The sequence below is a fragment of the Podarcis raffonei genome, chromosome 8, assembly GCF_027172205.1.
Source record: "Podarcis raffonei isolate rPodRaf1 chromosome 8, rPodRaf1.pri, whole genome shotgun sequence".
NCBI classification, from domain to species: Eukaryota; Metazoa; Chordata; class Lepidosauria; order Squamata; family Lacertidae; genus Podarcis; species Podarcis raffonei.
The window spans coordinates 47,813,885-47,832,417 of NC_070609.1; the positions used below are offsets into that span (position 1 = coordinate 47,813,885).

Here is an 18,533-nt window from a genome sequence, read left to right on the forward strand (position 1 = left end):
AGCAGCGCCACACCCAGAGGCTGAACAGGTGCAGCACCTGGCGCTCCAGCTGGAGATGGGCCCTCTTGTTTGCAAAGAAGAGGATGCCATTGTCTGCACCCCTACGAGGAAGAAAGGAGGAGCAACTGCATTGTCTGCTGCATAAAAGGCACGCTGGCACGCAAATGTTGAGAGCCCAGGTGGCACATCCCATTCCTCTTGCTCCAAAGAACAGTATGATAACCAAGCAGTTTGGGTGACAAGAAATGGGATTTCAAGGGGTTGGGGAGTGGGGCAGACAGGAAGGTGGCAGACTCCCCTTCATTAGAGGTTTCTAAACGGAGGCGAAGGGACCCCCCTTCCAGGGAGGTTGTGCTAGTGGGATTCCTCAGGAGGTAGGAGTAGCTGACCCTCACAGTCCCTTCCAACACTACAGTTCTATGATTCTTCTGGACAAGTGCTGGCGAGTCTCCAGCCAGCCACATGAGGTTTTACAATTTACTGCATGTCACTGCCAGCGGGCCACCATGGCGTTTGAAGTGGGAATGGGTGTCTGGATCTGGGCCTGGGCCCCTGAGAAGCCAATCATGAAGTCCTCAGAGAGTGAAAGAGAGCTTCCATGGACACCACTGAACTGTAGCCTGCCATTTATTCGGTGTGGGCCACGCCTAGTGCTGAATCACTTTGCAAGATAGCACACAGCACACATGGACTTCTTACTGGGGAGAGGAGGCTTGCCTTCATTGCAATCACACACAGAGTACTTAAAATTGGAATATAATAAAGCTCAATTTATTATAAGAAATATATACTTGGATAGAAAAGAGTTCCTAGTTTTAGCTAATTAATCTTGAAGCTACAAGGGAGTCATGCTTGCTCTTTACTCTCGGCAGTGATACATCCATAGATGTCCTCTCTCCTTCAGCTTCAGAAGGAAGAGGGGGAAGCAGGAAGTTTGGTCACTGTCAGGAACCCTAAGAATACCAGTCTAATAGTAAAAGAAAGGTCATCACAGAGATCAAAGGGCAGTTAGACAATCTTGGAGGTTCCCTTCTCTATCCACTTTAACCTCATGCAAACCCTCAGCAAGCTGAGTTGCATCCCAACTCTTTCAACACTCAGTGAGTTCAGGGTTGGCTCCATTGGCAGGTTACAGAATGGGACTTCGCTGCCCCCCTCCCATGCTGTGCCCTCCCGTTCCTCCAGAGAGATGGTCCTGGCCTTTGTACAGGTGTGGGTGTTGGAGAGGCTGATTGGAGGTCTTGGGCACATGGCGTGGCAAAAGCCAAGGTGGCCTCGCAGAAAGTTGTCCTCCCATCACTGGAAAGAGCACAGCCTGCAATCACAGAGGTCGAAGACGTGGGTCAGGATGGGGCCCTAGGACTGCTTCCCAGCATATTTTCTACTCCCTTGGCCCCAGTCCTGGAGCTGCAGTGTCCCTTAGGATGGTTAAATTACTGGTAACCTAATATGTCTGCTCTAGTCTGACTGGCAGTGGTGTTTCAAGGCCACGAGCAAAGAGAGACTACTCGAGATCTTTTTAATGGGGAGTGTCAAGAGTTAGGAAGGCAGGGGGCCTGCAAAGCAGCTGCTCTGCCACTGGGTGGTGACTCCTCTCCATCCCCACTGTGCACATGCCAGTCACTACCTTTTAGTCCCTCCCCAATCTTCTCCCCTTCCACAGGGGACAGTGCCAGTCCTGCCCTTGCAGGGACTTCAGTTCAATGTGTTTCCTTCCTGTTTAGCAAGCCCAGGAGATGCCTAGTGTAGCCACTCTGCATCCTCTGAGTCTCCCAGAGCAGGCCCTGGGCTACCTGCTCCTGGCAACCAGAGGTGCCCACACCAGCAACTGGATTCCTCCACCAAGCCTGCATGCCTTGCCGGGCCACCCAAAGCAGCAGAGGAATGGTCCAGGTGGGCTCCTAGTCATGCCAATCCAAAGTGGAGAGGCGTGATTCTTCTCTGTGTGTGCATAACCTTCCCTTACGGGAGGTGGAAGAGGCAACAGACGTAGTACTGAAAACCCTTCCTCTTGCCTGGCCCCTGTCTTGAAAGGAATTTTTTGAACTTGAGTTTATTTTCTGCAGTTGGTGCGGGACATTCTCAGTGCCACCTTTGCCCTTCTCTACTTGGAGGCAGTCCAGGTCCCCACCCTCTCTGGAGAGGCCCCTTTCCCCTTCCCTCCTTCAATTCATCCTGCCTTTCCACTTCTGCAAGCCTCCTTCCTCCCTTTACCAGTCTTCCAGGTCCAGGGCTGTCTCATCTTCATCCTCTGCTTTCTTCAGTATCAGGGCACAGAAAATGGCAAAGCTTATCACCTGCATTGGATTTCATGGAAGAAGAGGGATGGGCAGGATCCGCAGCCGTTTTGCCCCATCCATAAAACAGAGGGAACATCTGCAGGCTTCCCTTTCTCCAGATGAGCCTAGCCCCTCACTTTGTGCCAAAACACCACAACAAACTGGTGTATGTGTGAGGGCGTTTTGGTTAAATTCTCCCCCACCCCCTTGAAATTCATGGGAGGAAGAGAGGACACCTGTCCCAGCCAGGCAGGTGGCAGACACATACATGAGATGAGGAAGAAGTATGCGCACCATGATTTCTGCTGCTGCTGCTGAGATGTCCCTCCCCCTACGGGTTGCCAGTTGAGGAGTACCACAGACCCTGAGATTTCAGGACCCAAACCTGAGACCTAGGGGCTGCCCCTGGTGGTGTCAGGCGCACAGACCCTGGTATAGTCACAAGGGTCCTAGAGACAGAGGTTAATTAGGAGAAGAGTGGAGGTAGTCCTTCAGAGTGTCTATGCTATAATTTGCATCCAGCTCCTGCTGGTCCAAAGTGTGCACCCTCTATACACAGTCTTCTGTGTACACACACACACACACACCACTGGAACTCTCACCCATCTAGCGATTCAAGCCCTTCACCTGCCACCTGGAGGGTACTAGGCAAACCTGAAGACTTCAGATCAGACTTAGAGGTCTGGCAACCCGACCTCCCATGAGAAGGCCCCCCTGGAATACTGGGTTTGCTCAGCCTGGCTGGGAAGTACCTTGAGGGGCTGCAGGACGAAGAGGGCCTGGCCCATGGAGATGGCAGTGGAGATGAGCCAGCGTTCGGTGCTCTCCTTGCCATAGTGGAAGCCATAGAGCAAGGAGAAGAAGGTGGCCACTGCGCTGAGGGAGACCAGCAGGGCCCACCCCACCCAGGCGCCCCACCAGGGCAAGTGCCACCTTCGGCTGTGGAGGAACAAGAGGAAGGCATGAGGAAGAGGCTCTGCAAGGTAGGCTTCCCTGCCTGCTCACAGAGCCTGTCTGAGCTACCTACATGGAGCGAGACCGGATGGGGCTTGCTAGCTCGAGACGCCTGGCCATCTCCTCCACGCGCTGCTGCAGAGCCGGAGGGTGCTTGGCTGTCGGGACTCCTGGTTCCAGCTCCCCCAGGAGACGGGAGATGTGCTGCAGCTTCAGGAGGAGGTAGCGGTTGCAGTAGGTCTGGTGCAGCGCATCAGGGCTGGGCGCCACACTGGAGATCTTGGGCTCCCTCCCTGCAAGCAGAAGCCGCAGCGTCACCATCCTCTGGGGGTCTAGCAGGGCTGCCCAAGGCAGGCAGGCATGGCTGGGCTCTCACCTGCTGCCTCCTCTTCCTCCCCAGGATCAGGGTGGATAAAACGAGCCAGCCACTGCAGAAGCTCCTCAAGGTCCATGTCGGGATGTAGCAGCTGTTGGCTCTGCTTGCTGGCTTTGCTCAGCGTCTCCACTGCCCCGCGCAGGCTCTAGGGAGGGAAAGACAAGCACGGGTAGACGGGAGAGTGGCAGGCGACTGGGGCACAAATGCACCCAACAGGCTGAGGGTAAGGTGGGCAAAGCTGGGCACAAGAAGATGTAGCAGATGGGAGAAGTGCTGTGGGAGATTTGCAGCCAAATCTAACAATGCATATTTTTGTGAGTTAGCATGTGAAGGGGTTAAGACCATAGGGTCACATTACAGTATTGATAGAGAGACTCGGACCATAGAAATGTAATTGGTAGAGATGGTTCTGTGTGAGGTCATTTTCCCTCCTCTCTTGGAAATGAAGAATCAAAGTATTTCCTGTTCCTTCCCTCTCTCTTTTCTCTTCAACCAACAATGGAGCAGACATATATCCTATCGCTCCAGCATTGGCCACATGCCTCAAGCTGTTCATACTGTAAATATAAGTATTTTGCCTGCATTTATTTTACTGCTGTTGCTGCTGAGAACAATTGCATGACTATGAGTAAGTAAACATATTTTAAACTTACTTCTCAGTCTGTGTCTGGTTCTTTGTTAAGGGGCAACCAGCTTGCTTTGTGGCTGGACTGAATTTAATGAATGCTTCACAGCCTTTTCCTATGCTTTCTATTTTTCTGCTGAGGATGAGACTTTGAACTCTGCTCTGTGTTTTAAACGAAGCGATAAGCTGATCTCTTTGTATGTTCAACCCACAAATGTGGGTACCTGGAGGGCTAAATTGCCATTAACATATCCTCTCCTACCTATTAAAAGCCATCCCATAACTGCCACAGAGAAAACTCTCTGGCAAGCCAGTGCTTGCTGTATCTGCAAATGCAAAAACGTCTCCCTGGGACCAAGTTCACTGGTGCAAGAAGGATCCTGGGGGGATGTGGGGCTTCGGGGATCGGGGGGTGGTTCTTCTCCACTGCCAGCTCAGCCGTGGCCTTATTCCAAGGGGAGGCACAATGGGGAAAATGTCCTGGGTCCTGGAGAGCTCTTGTCCCTACCTCATGCACAGTGTCCAGGGTTGTTGGGCTGGCAGGGGCACTGGGCACAGCCATTGCCAGGCCGGGCTTTGCATGGCTCTTGCGTGGTTCAGCGTGGCGGAAGATGAATACAAGGAGCAAGTTGACGGGGAAGGTAATCAAGGCACTCTCCACACTGATCATGATGTCCTTCCAGGAGAGGGAGAAGCAGCTGCCTGTGTATCAACAGGGGGGGGAAGTGCCTGCAAGTGGACCTACCAGCCACCACTCTTTGTGCCCCAGGGACGCTGGAAGGAGGCACCAACTGCTACCTGTACAATCAGAGGCAGGATACCTCTGGATTCAGGGGGTGGGGGATCAAATGTAGGAGAGGAGCCTTGCTTGTGGGCTTCCCAGGAGGCATCGGGTGGCCATTGTGTGAGAAGCATGATGCTAGGCTAGATCCCACCTGCAGTTGGCCTGATCCAGCTTCACCCAGGCTCTTCCAAAGTCCTAATACATGAACCTCCCTCCTGCCGGCCCAAAGGGTATGACTGTGTTTGTCCCTCCAGTTGTGGCAAGAGGGACTTTCCTCCACTGGCAGGAGATGGAGCAGAGGAGTTGCACAGCCCCCTTTTCCATGCCAGTGGCCCTTGGGAGATATCCCATGTGGCACAACCCTTACCAACATTCAGGAGCTCGGGTGAATCATGGGGCACCTCCCAGAACATGAGGCTCACAAGGGCAGAGCAGAGGAGGAGGCAGAAGCCGCAGGAGAGGCCCTGGACCCGCGTGACGGGCCGCCCGTGGCCTGTTCGGGTCAGTAGCACTGTCAGCACTGTGTGCTCCTCCCGAAGACCGCTCAGAGTCCTTTGCCGGAAGATGGGCCTGCAGAGAGAGCAGTAGATGGGTGGGTGGGAGCAGCACCCAAGGCCAGGCTATGAGGAGGAAGACAGCTGGAGTCTCTAGCTCTGCCTGGGAGGAGGTGGTTCAGAGATCCCTGCTAAGTTTATGCACAGTGGGCAGGTGGGGGCTGAGGACACCCAAACAGACTCCCCCGTCTCTTGGTAAGCCTACCAGAATGCTGTTGGCTGGTGCTGTGGAGCTGCTAGGAAATGCTGGGCAGTGCTGTGTGGGGCCCCTGCTGCTGGGATGTGCCACGGCTGGCAAGAGAAATGGAACCTCCTACTTTGCTGCAGGTCTCGCACTGTGATGTGGGCGATATGCCTGAGGGAAGGGGATGGGTAATGAGTGCCAGGCAGGAGGCTGGTGCTCTTAGTGCCCCGCTTAGAAGAAAGTCCTGTCAGGCAGAAGCAAGAGGCTTCCCTGCTGGACGAGTGCCAGGTGTGCTGGTGACCCCCTCCAGCCCCACCTCCTCAGGGTGCCTGAGGATGGGCACCCTGACACAATAACCACCTCTGCCCCATTCAGAGAGAGGGAGAATTGTGGCATGTCCAGCAGAGGCGGGCTGGCACCCCAGAGCCAAGCCATGGGAGGTGGGCAGTGTCCGCATGCCAGCACAATGTCTCCAAGTGGGATGTCACCCACCCTACTTCTGGGCAGACTGACCAGGGCAGCTGTGGGGCGGAGTGGGGCTCCTGCCACAACCAAATGCTCTGGAGCTCTCCCAGTGGATATGGCTCCCGTAGGAGGAAGAGGCTGGCATACAGGGGCAGGCGCCGAGGCTTGCTGACACCAGACGATCCCTGCAGGCAGATGCAGACCTGCTGGAGATGAAAGGGCTAGGTGAGCTCTGGGGCAAAGACCAGGCACCCCACCCCACCCCCTCCATCACTCAGGCCAGACCACTCACACATGGGCTGCCTCCGGGGGCCTTCTGCTGGCCATGCAGGCAGATCTGGAGCAGGTAGCCATACTGGGCACAGGGATCATCATCGGACAGGAGGACTGGCCCTGCCTGGGAGAGGGAGAGGGGTGTGAGGGGTGGCGTTTCTAGGGTCATGCTCTGCCACGGAGCAGCGCAGGAGAGCAGAGAGCACTGAGGCCCCATACATACAGTTGTCCTTCCCACTTGGCCCCAGTGAAGACCAGAATAAGGGGATCTCTTTTGCTGGCGAAGAGATGTGCAAACCTTAAATCCACATGGAATCGTTAGACAGAACAGAGTTAGCTGCATCTCACTCAGCTGTATGTTTATAGAGAGCAAAATGCAGTCATGACCATTTGTAACAAATAAGAAGCCTTCCCCGTCCCTAGCCAGCCACACCCTTTAGGGGTGGGGGTGAGGAGATCAGAGTCCTTTCCTCTCCACATGGTGTGGGAGAGCAGCTCGAGACCCTCCAAGAGTTCAGTCTCCAAATGGCGGCTGTTGCTGCATGACCTGCCCTTCTGGGAGCATCACCACCTAAGAGCTGCCAAGGGCCTGTGAGTTTGTGCTGCTTGCTGCCAGGCCCCCCCTCCTTACCTCCGGCCCTCTCACCCCCCAGCAACTTACCTGGTGCAGGGGGCGTGTATCCAACCAGCGGGCCCAGGCCACCCCCACCAAGTAGAGGGCATAGACGACTCCCAGGACCACGACCAGAACTGGGTTCTTGTTCACCTGGCTAAAGTACTCTGCTGTGCGCACCACATCCAGCTGGACTGGCGCCACCCAGAAGCTGCTGCCAAAGAAGGAGAGGTGGGTGCAGAGGCAGTGGACTTCCGCCAGGCTGCTGCTCTCTCCTACCTGCAAACAGGGTGGGATTAAGGGTGCTTCTGGGCAGCAGATCACCTTGGATATTTCTCACAAAACAGAGATCCAGATGCTTTAAATAAAGAAGCAGGCAATATGGTCTTGAAATGGGATAGAAGTGTTATTAAGGACCAGAGGCAGCTATTCTGATTCTTCCCTGCCTCTGGCAGTAGGGGGCGCAAGGTACCCAGATTCCCTTTGTTTCTTGAACGCCAAGACTCACCTTGCAGCCTGCCTCTCGCCACTGGGCATCAGGCAGGTGCCGGGAGACGCACTGGATCCCATAGGTGCTGACATGTAAGGTGGCAGGACCCTGGCTGGCAGAGAGGTTCAGTGGCACCACCAGGAACTGAAGGGCTCCTCTCAGGTCACGAAGAACTTCCTCCTTCACTAGCCAAGTGTAGCCATCTGCAGGAGATGGGGCGGGGGGGGCAACACAAAAGGGAAACCATTTTAGGAAGAGGTCCTCACACTCCCCAGGCCGAAAGTGGAAGCAGAAGCCAGCTCTTCTGTCCCCCTGCTATACCCAGGCCAACGTTGGGCTCAATGGGCTCCCGGAGTTGCTCGCTTGGCTGCAGGAAGAGCTCCAGAGGCCCCACAGGGTCCAGGTGAGCGTGGATCATCAGGGATCCCCCTGTCCATGTCATGTTCGCAGTCAGAAGGAGGGCCTCCCCTGGAGAGAGGAAGGCAGCTGGCTCGGCAGGGGCTGTAGGCCCAACCCGGGGCAGGAAAATCTGGGATGGGAAAAGAGAGCAGGATGTCACTGGCTGCCACTGCACCACCACAGTGAGATGAGCAGCTGCCTCAGGCTCTCACCCGGAGCAGAGGCAGCCTCACTGATGGAGGTGAGCTGCGGCGGGAGAGAGGGAAGGATGATGACAGAGAGACCAGACCCTGTACTGTAGGCTCTCCCAGGCTAAGCGGCTGGCCTACCTGGTGGCTAATCCAGCTGATCTCCACACTATGAGATCCTGCCATGAGAAATGATCCTGGAGGGCTGCCCTTGCCCTCTGGAGATGCTCAATAGCCCACTCCCTTACAGGGAGGAAGGCTCCACTCAGCCCAAAGTCTCTAGGCAGGACATACCTGGACAGGGGTGCTCAGGTTGCTAACGCTGATCTGGCTGCCCTCAGAAAGGAGGTTCAGTTCAGCTACAGCTCCTGTGACCCCTTCCCCAGAGCTCGGGGGAAAGGGGCTGCCCAGGAAGCTCACCATCTAAAGAGAGAGGGAGAGAAGAAGAAAGGGCAGCGCCACTGCTGAGGGGGCCTGACCCACCAGCCATGCCTGCTCGGCCACATGGCCACACTCGGCAGGATGGCTGGGTGCTCCCCCCCCCCCACGCTCTGCTCCCCATTTTTGGAAACATGGCTGCTTACTGTTGGAAGCACTGGGTAAGTAGATTGAGTAGGGCCAAGTCAGGGGGCCTTGGTTGCAGGGGTGTAGGCAAGGGGGGTGTCATGAAATGTTTGGAGTCCAACCCAGAAGCATGAGGCTCCAGAAGAGGGGGGGAGGGAAGATGCCTCTGGGTGCATCATCAGGCTGATCTGAAGGAGCCAAGTCACTTCTGAGTGCTGGGCCCCAGTGCATTCCACAGCACAGCAAGTGACTCGTTGCCTGGGTGCTCTCTGCCTTCCTTCTCCTCCTGGGGTAGCAGCAGATGCCAGAGGAGAGTTTGCGTTTCATGGAAAGGGAAGGCCCCTGTGCCCAGTCCAAAGGAGAGGGCCAGCCACACACTCCTGCTCCCTCTGACCTGCACATCCACTGGGATATTCTGTGGCATGACGGCGCCCAGCGCAGACTGCTCTGGCAAAATGACTCTGGCTGCCCATGGGTTGCCAGGGAAGGAGAACGCCATATTGCCCAGCCTGGAAGAGTTCACCCTGAGCCAGGGAGACAAAGAGAGTTAGGGTTAGAGCCAGGGCACAGCAGGTGCCTGGGATCAGGGTGTCTCAGGAGAGTTGCCAATCTGCAGGACAGCCAGGCAAATGTGAGCCAGCTGCCATGATGAGGGAAGGGCAGATGGCTACCTCATGGCCTTTTCTCTTGGACACTTCCTGCCAAGATCTTTCTCCCTTCCCTTCCCAGACCAGTCAAGCTTCCTACCTTCCCTGTCACCCAGTGGCTGCAAGCCTGGTAGCTTACCTGTGTGTATAGATGCTGATGAGAGGCGTCTCCATGGTGATGGCATCACTGCTGCCCCCCAGTTCCTGAAGAGCTTGCTCCAGCTTGTGAAGGATCTGCATCAGGGTGCCAGTCAGGGCCTCATGCTGCTGGAGGGAGAAGTGGGCAGTTACTGGGGACTCAATCTCCATCCAAGATGGGGCAATATGGGATGAAGGGACCCATGCACCGGCCTGTCCCTCCCCACCAGGGCACCCGGGAGTGTGGCATATCCTCACCTGGATGTTGATGTTGGGTGAGCAGGGGCCCAGAATGACCTGCAGGAGCCGGCTGGTGCCATGGACTGCCAGGAGGTTGAGGAGGTGCCAGTGTGGGGAGGCTGGAGGCCTCCTTTTCAGCAGGTCCTCACTGACAGCCTGAAGAAACCCCACCTCCTCTTCCTGGCACGCAAAGGCACATAATGTTAATGTTCCTCCATGCCCATGCATTGCCCAAGACCCTCAGCACTAATGGGGGTCCCTCGACTCCTTCCATGAGATGTTCCCCATCACCTCTCTTGGAGGAAAGAGCTTCTTAGGACTTGGCCTGACTCTTTCTTCAGGTTCCCCATGGGAGCTACACAGCCTTTGGAGTTGGGGCTCAGTCCCTTCTGGGGCATCCGCCCTCCCCATGGGCCCAATCATACCAGCTCAGAGGCACTCCAGGCACCATTGTTCACCGGCAGTGTCAGTCGCTGGAGCAGCTCCTGCAGGCAGAATCAGGAGTTTGGGCTCAAATGCTGGCAGGCAAATGCAGATCACTGAATAAGGGATTCCCGGCCTACATAAGGCCTGTGCTAACCACCAGAAGAGAGGTTGGCTGTCTTGAGTCAGAGGAAGGTTGGTGGCTCTGCTGTGGGCCTCAATGGGGCTGGGCTGAAGGGGGTCCCCTCCCCAGATACTCCCTCCCAGTGGGGCTCTTTTACCTGCTGCCAGGTCCTGGGAACAACATCCTGCAAGGCCTCCCTGATTGCTGATGTCTCTGGAGGCAAGAGGAGAAGTATGAGCAAGAGTCTTTTCTCCCCTCAGGGTCCCCCTACACAGAAACAGGCATTTTGGCCTCCATAAACACAAACTCCTTGCGGTGAGCCTGTCTCAACAACAAGCTGCTTCCTTTCAGGGAAAAACCACTGCCCTGACCGGCAAAAGGATCAGCCTCATGATAAGGGAACCACTGGCTACTAGTTATGTTCCCGCTTTTACATTATTACAGTTGCTTATTTTCATCCTGAGCATTGCTTCAGGCTCTTTCCAAGAGGTAGAACATGGCAATAAAAGTTTATCTGAAATAAAACTTGTTAAAAACAGTTAATCACTGGTGCCTTGCCCCTTGGGCACAGCTTAAACAAATACCATTGGTAAATGTTGGAGTTGTAATTCTGTACAGGCAGATTGAAAGTATATCTTTTGGTTGTGCTGACATCTACAATCTTTTGGAAAAGATGGTCTATGAGAAATAAGATAAAATACCCCTTTCAGCCCCATAAATATTATTTTAGGGCATTTAAAGGGTTTGTTAAAATAAGCAGAATGACCCAAGATGATCAGCCTCTCACAATTGCTTATAATTGCAGATGACCTACTCTTCAATGCATTATTTCAGAAATCAATAAATCCCCACATCACCTGGGTACTTCTGCTTATCACCCAGATGCCGCCGCATGAGCCTTTGTGGCCTCCTCCCCATGGAGGTCAGATCCTGGAGGCAGACAGAGAAAAAAAGAGTGGGACAGAGCAATGCCACTGTGCCAGGTAGGATATGTCACCCAATAGGCTTTCTTGGAAGGGGCAGGGCAAAGGGTTCCCTGTTAGGAGCTTGCCCAGGAATCATGCCCAAAGGAATTGTCTGGAGGGTGGCTAAGAGGTGGCAGACAGGCTGTTTTTATTGCCCCCCCCATCCTCTGCCTTGGTGCATCTGCTGGAGTTTGGTTTCAGGCAGCAGGAGGGAAAGCCTATTTGCTTTGGACTTGGAGGGAAGAGAACTGGCCACCATCACCTACCAGCTGAGCCTTCTGTTTTTGCCAAGACCTGGAGCTGTTGGCACTCCTGGCCACTTTGACTGGGCATTCACCTCCCTCCACAGGACCTGCAAAAAGGACCATCCTGAAAGGGAGCCCCTCCGGGGTCAGGAGGAGCAATCTCTGTCCTCAGGGGTGGGGTGGAGTGGGGGTGTCACAATCCCACCCTGGCAGCCCAGCTGGCCTCTCACCAAATTCGCAGATGAAAGGATGCCTCTGGCGGCACGTTGGCCCGGTAGCCTCCTGCAGCAAGCCCAGGTTGGAGAGGAAGGTGCAGGTGGGGGGCTGATGGTGAGCCCCATGCAGATGAGGCTGGGCTCCTGGGCAAAGACACAAGAGGCTGCCATGGGCATGGTGGCAAGCTGGGCAGGGCAAGGTGAGGGCCTTGCCCTCTTGTAAGATCTGACCACAGTAGGCAGAGCGGGGTGGTATGCTCTTGACAGAGCAGATGAAAATAAGCAGAATTCTACACTACAAGCAAAAGAGCCAGCTCTCTGCAGCACAGTGCCCCCCACCTCCACACCCTGCCCCTCAATGTGGCTCCCCAAATCCCAGCCTTTAACCACAGCCAAGTCAGCTGTGTAAAGGGACCTGGCCTTTGTGATAGAAACCAGGACGCACCGTCCACCCTCTGGAGTAGAAACAACTTCCCACCTCTGCCCAGCCCTCTCTGGTGCCCCCACAGGACTGACTTACCTGCCACCGCAGGCTTGGTTGGGCCCTTGGAGACCCACCAGCCTCCAGAGGGCCCTCTCAGCTGCCCCCTCCTCCTTCTCAGAGCACCCCACGTCCCTGTCACCTCCCAAGGGACCTGTGCCAAGTGCCCTCCCCATCGGCCGCAGGCAGCCTGGGCGTCCTCAAAAGCCAGTCTTTCCTGAGCAAGCTGGTAGCAATGTCCTTGGTGCTCCCTTAGCACAGCCTCAGGCATGGTGACAGGGACAGCAGTCCTGCACAGGGCCCAGAGCAGCAGGGCTAAGCCGGGAGCTGTCTGTCGCCTCAGTGCCATCTCAACCTGGCAGGATAGGCAAGATGGTCCCAGCAGGGATCTGCTTGCTCCTCTGGCTAGAAGCCCACATGAAACACAGGAGAAGGAAGAGGCCAAGCCCTCCCGGTGTCTCTGTTTGCCCATGGAAATCAAGGGGGCAGCTGGGCAGCTTCCACAAACACTGGGCAGGGAAATTTGACTCTAGGAGGAAGAGGAGGATGACAAAGCTTGTGGGGCGAGATTGTGGTGGGGAGGGCACATAGGAATAGATCACATCTGCAATCTTTTTGGAAATAGGTTCCAGTGAAAATTGACATTATTTTTTGCCACCTTAAACAGAGTGTGGACACCATCACCAGAGAAAGCTTCTCTACTTTATTCTCTCTTTAAAATTATGCATACCAGCCTTGCCCAAGCCGGTACCCTTTGGACTACCACTCACCTAGTCCCCAGCTGGCACAACCTTGTGATACTAGAACTGATGGGAGTTGTAGTCCAAAGCATCTTCAGGGCACCAGCTGGGAGAGGGTTGATGTATGTCAAATGTGACCTTGGAGTCCCTGGCTGTTTTGCATTATTGCATGTTGTTTCCCTTTAAAAATATAGTCCAAACACACAGCAGCCTTTCTGGGGAGAAACCCCTGCTTTCAGCCTCATATATTGAATGCGCTTCTTTGATCACAGTAGTTAGATAGCAACAGTTCTGCTGTAGAAATCTGAGTGAAATTCAAGATCTCCACCAGCACACAGGAACATTATCTTTTGAATGTTTTTAATTCCTGTTTTTAACAGTCTCCTATTGTTTGACTTTAATTTTAATTAACCACTTAGATATTTTATTACAATCAAGTGGCATGTGGGTTTTGTTAAATAATTAAAGTTACCCTCAAAAGTATGTGTTCCTATCGATTAGTATAAAATAATGCCCTCCAAAATGTTATGAGGTTGATCTGATACCAATTGCTTCTGCTTCTCTCACTGTGCTGCCATGTTCTCCTCCTCCTCACTCCCAGGTTTATTGCTCTCGCATTGGCTCCCCAGTCTCACATTTGCAGGAAGGGGAGGCTAGGAATGCATCTGGCTGGGGAAGTGTGGTTTGCAAAACAACAGGACCTGCGACAACACAGGCTGGAGCTGGAGGCAGGTAAATTTTTTTGACTGTGCTCACCTTGCTTTTAGTAAACAAGGTTTTTATTCCCCCCCCCCCTTTTCAAAAACCTGGCAAACCTGGTCAACCAGAGACAAGAGTAGAAGGAAAGAATTGAGTACAAACACCATTAATGGTTCAAGATGGGAAGGGTGTAAATAATAAAAAAATTATTATTATTATTATTATTATTATTATTATTATTATTATTATTAATTAATTACCTGTCTCCAGAATGAGACCACTTCCAGGCTGTTTCTGTTTTGTGCGTGAGATTCAATACATTCCTGGCAAATTCAGGTGGTGCAGTTCAAGTGGATTGGGCCCTCTTACACAAGAAGGCTGCTTCCAAATAAAAAGGGATTTTTGCAGTAAGGAAAGCGCTGGGGCAATGCCCTGGAGAGTGTGGTATAAAAGAAAATGCTTGCTAAGGTATCATACAACCTCCCACAAACAAATCAGGAAGAATGTTCAATAAACTGGTTGTCTACCAAAATCAACCTGTTGCTGTTCCTTTCTCTTAATTAGTTATTCTCCATCCTCCCTGAGTTCTGGAAAACTGAGGCCCATTGTGAACTGGGCAATTTGTTTTAATTTCTGAGATACGAGTTTTCCGATATACCACACTTGCACAAAACAGTGGGTTTTTTAAAAAGTGAGTGTGTTGCCTCAGGCCCATGGAGGCAGTTTGCCAATGAAAGTACAGGACTTAGTAACAGAGGGTATTAATAGAGGGCATCCAGAAAAAACATCACCAGGTTTTTTTTTATAATAAAAATACTCGTCCACACAATGTTGGCCTTTTTTCCCCTTACGAAATTTTCTTTATATCCTTTGCTGCGTTATCTGTATATTGGGGAAATCCAAATTAAAGCAGCTGTGGGTAGGATTCAGGCTGCCATTTGGATGAGGACAATGTGTGGATGCACTGAATCCACTTTAAGCTGCTGTGTGTACATATCCCACGAGAGGGTGCTGAAGAGCAGGACTAGGAAGCGGGTGATGATTCCTCTCTTGGCAATCCAGCAAAGGCTTGCGGGTTAACCCATTTAGCCTTGGCTCTGGCCAACAGATGAATGGCATCATGGTTGGTTTCCCCCCACTTGAATCTAGTCTGGTCGTGGGTATGAAGGGAGTAATGGCCAGAGACCTGCTTGGGCAGAGTGTATTGCTACAAAACAGGCATTATTATTATTATTTGACTGATGTTTTAATGTATTTTAAATATTTTCTTGGAAGCCACCCAGAATGGCTGGGGAAACCCATCCAGACGGGCGGGATATAAATAAATAAATTATTATTATTATTATTATTATTATTATTATTATTATTATTATTATTGGCACACACTTCCTATAACATTCAGGGCTTAGCTCAGGGATGGGGAAATGTTCTGCTCTTCACTAAAATAATCCCAGAGCAGGGTGTAGCAAAATACTGACTTGAAATTACATGAAGTCAATAAGAAGATTAAAACATCAAAAACCATACAAGTCACATCATGGATCCAGCGGGTTGGGATGCCCGCCTTCTTGATCATGAGAACATGATGCTGGACTATTCACATACTGGAGGTTGCTGTTAGGCTCTAGTTTGGCACAACTAACAGATCTTTCAAAAAGTCTTTGGGGAAAGTTGTCACATTGTTATGCTTCCAAAAGGCTGTAATGAAAGTGGAACAGCCATTTAAACATGGTGAAACACCTCACGTGTAGGACTCTTTCACCTTGGGCACCAGAACGGGTTTGTTAAACTGGTTTTATTACATGAATCATGAACACTATCCTTGGCCAGGGCGGATACCCGCAGGGAACAGAGCACATGGGTGGAACACCAATAAATTACCTGTTCTGCATTTAAAATAAACACCTGCTGTCACCCGCTTAAAGAGATCCTAACCATGCTCTTACTACACAAGCAAAATATCTGCTTAAAATTCAATGTGAGCTTTGCATTTCCATAGCCTTGCGGAGTTCCAGAAATAGCTTGCTTGCAGCATTGTCATATCTAGTCCTGTTGGAAAAGTGTATTTTTTAAAAAATTAAATGTGCAATTGCAAATCATGAAAGCTTCAAACGCTGTAGTTGGGAATTACTTTTTAATTAATGTTTGAAAGGTTGTTGTATTTCCCTTTCTAGGGGCTGCATGTTCTGTTTGCAGATAACAAAGATAGCAGAGGTGTTGCCTTCCTTCCTTTATGCTATAAAATCTTTGGGATACAGGTGGCACTGGGGAAGGGTGGGGTACCGAGAGGGCTAAATGCCCACCAATGGAATTGCTTGCCCACTATCTGTAAATTAGAGAGGCAGTGAAAAAGGCTTGTTTCTACTCCAGAAGATGGTCATCTGCCAGACCAAGCTCACCCTCTGAGAGCTCCACTTGCCTCTTTTTTTGCCCACCCTGCTGCCTGAGGCAGCTGCCTCACTCTGCCCCAATTGCACCACCTTATTCTCATCACTTATAAATTTATCTGTGTCAAGATGAGCTCTTGTACTACAGAATTTACCATTATACCACTATCTATTAAGCTAAAGGAGGCACATTTTCACCAGTTCACATTATGCAGAAAAAGAGTTGGAGAGAGCAGCTGTAGCTATTGGCAGCAAATAAGGTGCTGGATCCAGACAGCCGTAAGAGCAGGCCCATTGAACTCAATGGGACATACTGGATCCAACAACTTTGACAAGATGTCAGCTGTTGCTTGTCATAACTTCTGCAGTAGGAATGGAGCGAAAAGAAAACTTCCCTTCTTTTTAAACAACGTGTCTCATTCTAAGTGTTATTTATTTGTGTGTCAATCATGCTCCTCTCCCCACTGTTTTCTAATTTTCCATTTGGCAGGCTCTGGTATAAGTATGTGTTTTTCCTCATTCTTCTTCCAGTGAGCTATGGAATGGGGAGTTTCAGTTGAGGCCCAAGAGAGATCTGTGGAATTCCCTCCCACTTCATATTCTTTGACAGCCACTGAGGGAAAGGGGTAGGAGGAAGACAACAGTGGTGGTGGGGTCCATCTTGGGTCTTATCAGGCTAGTCAGAAATGAGTAAGTCACACACATCCCAAGCCTTTATTTCCCAGGACTCCCAACTAGGAGTTGTGTAAAACTCTGTTCTCATAAAGGCAGTGGCATTCTCAGGGGGGGAAAAGTTTCTATCTTTCTTCTTTTCTTTTTAATAGTAACTGAAGAATTATGTCAGATTGTGTAGCACTGGCCCAACAGCACAGCCCATTCAAGTGGTGGCATTGCTTACCCTAAGACAGTCTTTGCCAACCTGTCACTCTTCAGATGTTTCAGACTTCAGCTCCCATGAACCCCAGGCACTATGGCCATATGATGCTGGGGCTTATGAGAGCCATGTCCACAACATCTGGTTGCATCCGGTGGTGAAGCCTGCTTGAGGCTAATGGGGTGGCCAGCTGTCAATGCCTGAGTGTACTTGCTTGAGACAGACATGGGATGGTGCTTTCTGTCAGCTCTGATCTGAGACCTTCCCAGAGCCACTTTGTGAAACAGTTCTGGATGAGGTGGCCCATCACAATACAGTCAATCAATTGTTATGTATTCATGGGAGACAGTTTTGAACTCATACACTAAGCTACTTAGGAGCAGGAACATGTCACCTGTGGTTCAGGAAATTAGGATCCAGTGGCCCATTCCCATGGATGTTTGCCTCAAAGTCAATATAACTGTGTTCAGTGAGGTTTGCTTCCACTTAATTCTGCAGAGGATTGCTGCGGACGTGATATAAATAAGGACAATAATGTAAAACATAACTTTTTTTCAATCCATAAACTTCTTGCACCACCAGGCCTGTTTTGCCTCCAATCTCCAAAAGGAAAAATATAAAAAATATTAATTCATTTATCTGAAAATTTTGTTTCCACCATCTGATCAGGTGCCTTTGGTGACAATAAACACACATGAATATGACGTTCTTTCCCTCAAAGAAGTGGCACGCACACACAATCCGGTTGCTAATTGTGTTATTCTCTATCCAGCATGGTCAGCAGTGAGATAACTGTCAGCATCCTACTACCTCCTGGCACCTCTAAAAAGAAAGCAGGGAAGGTGGGGAAAGAGTCACCAGGTTGATGTCCACTCACTCGCTTTCTGTTATGGTGTCATCATCATTCCCAGCCAAGAAAGTCTCTGGTTTTGCTGTGCCAAAAATGGGCCAGGAAGAAACAAATTACAGTCATGTTTTTACTTGTTGTCTTGGCTACATGATTTATGAGCCTCAGTGCAGCGATTAGAGATGAAAGAAAACATTCCAGGCCCAGGACCCACACATTGCTGAGGTCTTGTGTGCCTGGCCTTCTGCAGGAGTTACTGTAAAAGCAGGCGGGAGGGAGGGGGTCATAGGAAGTGACCCCACCCTCCCAAAAGGAAAATTACAAGGGGCACACTGGTGAGCACATATACTGGGTGCCAAGTGCCTCGTGGCTGCTGCTGTATGAAACTATCCCTGCCTGGAGAATCAAGAGCATTTTCTAGGCCCTACTGTGGGTAACAGCTAGGCAATTATTGGCATCAATAAAGGCAACCTGGGAGAGTAAGCTACATGCACACATAGATACATAGTTTTATTTGCATGCTGCCTTTCCACAGTTCAAACCACGCTCAAGGCGGTTTACAACATGAATATGTAATTACAACATAACAAAAACCATGAACAATAAACAAAACATTAAAAAAATACACAGAACAGAACCAAACAGAACAATGTCCACATAAATCACAACAAGATCTAAAATAAAGATACGAAAAACCAAGAGCAAGCCGCCCCACCCCCCAATACCTCAGCCCAATAATATTTTGTGAAGCCTCATATTT

At 51.3% G+C, this 18,533-nt stretch overlaps 1 protein-coding gene across 1 annotated transcript; it reads right to left on the bottom strand.

Moving 5' to 3' along the window:
* Positions 1 to 749: 749 nt before the first annotated feature.
* Positions 750 to 12,402, bottom strand: LOC128420309 (polycystic kidney disease protein 1-like 2). Its single transcript, XM_053401916.1, has 23 exons — positions 12,266 to 12,402; positions 11,761 to 12,035; positions 11,552 to 11,637; positions 11,178 to 11,250; positions 10,478 to 10,533; positions 10,199 to 10,258; positions 9,792 to 9,953; positions 9,535 to 9,662; positions 9,143 to 9,272; positions 8,479 to 8,607; positions 7,919 to 8,126; positions 7,616 to 7,800; positions 7,156 to 7,386; positions 6,514 to 6,618; positions 6,270 to 6,427; positions 5,778 to 5,927; positions 5,386 to 5,588; positions 4,743 to 4,936; positions 3,610 to 3,754; positions 3,307 to 3,526; positions 3,032 to 3,218; positions 2,215 to 2,297; positions 750 to 1,315 (listed from the first exon to the last, which is right to left on the bottom strand). Exons 1-23 carry the CDS (start codon positions 12,400 to 12,402, stop codon positions 1,297 to 1,299), a joined length of 3,324 nt encoding a protein of 1,107 aa, XP_053257891.1. The 3' UTR covers positions 750 to 1,296.
* Positions 12,403 to 18,533: the final 6,131 nt, after the last annotated feature.